Here is a 2,603-nt window from a genome sequence, read left to right as displayed (position 1 = left end):
GTGTGTGCTCACTTGAGACAGAGAGGTTAGAGAGAGAAAGTAAGAACCCCTTCCCCTTGGGGTGGGGAGGTGGCTGCAGTCCCTAGTCCCTTCTCCATTCTCTTCTGGGGATTTTGGGTACCCATGCACATGCGCCTGGCACGTGTTTCAAGCCACTGGGTCTGAGACTTGAACCATGGAGTCCGCCATGTGGAACCCAGCTGCCTTAACATCATGTCACTGGCTCGCCTGCTACCTTACTTCTTGATATTATCAGTAAATACCCAAGTTTCCTGTTGCCTATAACAGCATTAATATGTGCAATCGACTACAAAGATGCAAGCTTCTAATCATATTTGAGGTATTCAGAAGTAACCATCTATTTCTAACTTATTTTGCCTGTTAGATTGAGGTTCTGGGAGAGGCGCTACTTTTTTGAGCTGTAGCTTGAAAAATCATTGTGTTTTTAAGGAATTAAAGGCCAACCTTCCAAAGAAGGCATGAGAAAAGGAAAAAGAAAGAAAACATGAGCAATTGTAGGGATTGAAAGGATGGACTTAGGGAAGTCCAGCCAGGTGGTACTTTCCTGGGCATTAACAGATGCCATCTCATGGGTCACAAGATACACAACTGCCTATTTTACATCTTTATTACTCTTACCGGCCTATTTCCTGATACCTCTTGAGCATCTTTATCCTGTGCCTGACAAAGGGAGGACACACTGTGTGAAGAGGACCCCATCAGGGAGGCCTCACTATAATGTTAGGTCCATGGTTAATTGCCTGACATGCATTCAGGGAATTCAACTGGCATAGGAACTTAGGGTTTTTTTTTTTAATTAAAAAAATTTATTTTTATTTTTATTTTTATTTTTATTCATTTACTTATTTATTTATGTTTTTTTCCTTTTCCTCTCCCCCGCAGTAGGGGTCATGTGCTGACCAGAGACAGAGAGAGACAGTGGGAGGGAAAGTGAGAAATCACACTGTAGGGGAATGGCCATGCCACAGACCCTTCTTCAGGAATTTTGGGCACACACGCATGTACATGCACCTGACTTGATTTTTAAGCCACCAGATTTGAACTCGAACTGTGATCGGCCATGTAGGAGTCCAGCGCCTTAACCACTATGCCACCTGTTGGTCCCCCTTAGGTGGTATTTTTAGTGTCTGATTTGTTCTTGTTATTTTCTATTCTGAGTGAAGTTCTTCTCATTCATTGAGATTTAATTGTTTTTCTTCACAATACAGCAAATGGAAAGCTGACAACAGCAGTGTCAGTTCCCTGTGCATCAGCCCAGATGGAAAGATGTTACTTTCAGCAGGTCGAACAATCAAACTGTGGGTTTTGGAGACCAAAGAAGTCTACAGAGTGAGTGGATCTTATTATTTATAAGCATAATAATCATACAGAGTAATGATGGAGAAAGGTAGACGTTTGAGCCATAGAACTTTGTTTTAAGAATACAGATTCGATATTTTCAAGTATATCAGGTAGTAAAATTAATGGACAAAAATTTTCCTCCAAATCTGATTAGTCCATATGAAGTAGGTTAGATATGTCCATTTCACATTTATTTGTGAAATAAATAGAGCAAATCGATGTAATTTGAAGTCTATCCATTTTAATCTGCTTTTATTCTGCAATGAATTCCATCCATTTGAGCTTTAATTACAATGCAGTGATTATGGTAATTTTGATTTCTAGCTTGTATCCAGCATTTGTCCCACTTAGAGCATTTCACTTTGCAGATTTAGTGCTACAGTTTTTGAAGAGGAAAACCAGTTGCACTCAGGGGTTACTGAACATTCGGTGCTGTGATGATGCCTTAAAATTGTGGTTTCGACTCACTGAGAGTAAAATGAGGACCTACAATTCCTTGGCTGTGTCTGAGCACCCAAGCACTCCTCTAAAAGTGGATAAAATGAAAAGATGGAAGAAATAAAAGATGCCGGTTAGGGTCATGGGAATAATTAGAAAGGACATGCTATTTTCAAATGGATTTTTAAGAAGGTTCTATCACAGATAATTTACTTGTTTTGAATTAAATTTAACTGTTACATCATCAAGGAGCTCTGCCTTGAGATATGTCTCACATATGACTTGTTAATGTATGGATTTAGTTTTTCGTACTTCTCTGAATCCATCCTCTGGTAACTGAGATGTAACTTTCTCTAGCACTTCACAGGGCACGCGACGCCAGTTTCATCACTTATGTTCACTACTATCAGACCTCCTAACGAGAGCCAGCCCTTTGATGGAATTACAGGTCTTTATTTCTTATCTGGAGCAGTGCATGACCGGTTACTTAATGTCTGGTATGTAAATCTTTTGGTTTGGGGAGGGAGCTTACCCTTGAGAGAATTTGTTGCAGCTTGTGTGGTTAATGTAAACCATGAGTAAGAAACTTGCTTTATTGTGTTTGATGTAGGGTTTACATTGATTTCTAATAGAAAATCGAGCTGCCTAAAAAACAGATTGCTGTGAAAAAAAATTTAAGAACATTACATAATACAGCCTACTGTATGCCCACTTAGAGGTAAGGTAGGCAATGTAAAGATAACTTCAGGAAAATTTCAGGAGGGCTAGTTTAGTAGTACATACCTATGATTCCACATATTCAG

General features: G+C 39.4%; 1 protein-coding gene and 1 non-coding gene across 2 annotated transcripts in view; both read left to right on the top strand.

The window, feature by feature from the left end:
* Window positions 1-2,603, top strand: part of WDR43 (WD repeat domain 43) — a 62,254-nt gene that overhangs the window by 29,969 nt on the left and 29,682 nt on the right. The window contains exons 4-5 of the mRNA XM_006162123.3: window positions 1,230-1,350; window positions 2,158-2,297. Coding sequence (XP_006162185.1) covers window positions 1,230-1,350; window positions 2,158-2,297 — 261 coding nt within the window. The remainder of the gene's footprint in view (window positions 1-1,229; window positions 1,351-2,157; window positions 2,298-2,603) is intronic.
* On the top strand, window positions 1,792-1,876 carry LOC114004726 (small nucleolar RNA SNORD53/SNORD92). The gene has a single exon (XR_003546798.1). It is a non-coding gene; the product is annotated as a small nucleolar RNA SNORD53/SNORD92 (small nucleolar RNA).

Source organism: Tupaia chinensis, unplaced genomic scaffold, assembly GCF_000334495.1.
Source record: "Tupaia chinensis unplaced genomic scaffold, TupChi_1.0 Scaffold139757_1, whole genome shotgun sequence".
In the NCBI taxonomy this organism is placed as follows: Eukaryota; Metazoa; Chordata; class Mammalia; order Scandentia; family Tupaiidae; genus Tupaia; species Tupaia belangeri.
This window is presented reverse-complemented; position numbering and strand designations above follow the sequence as displayed.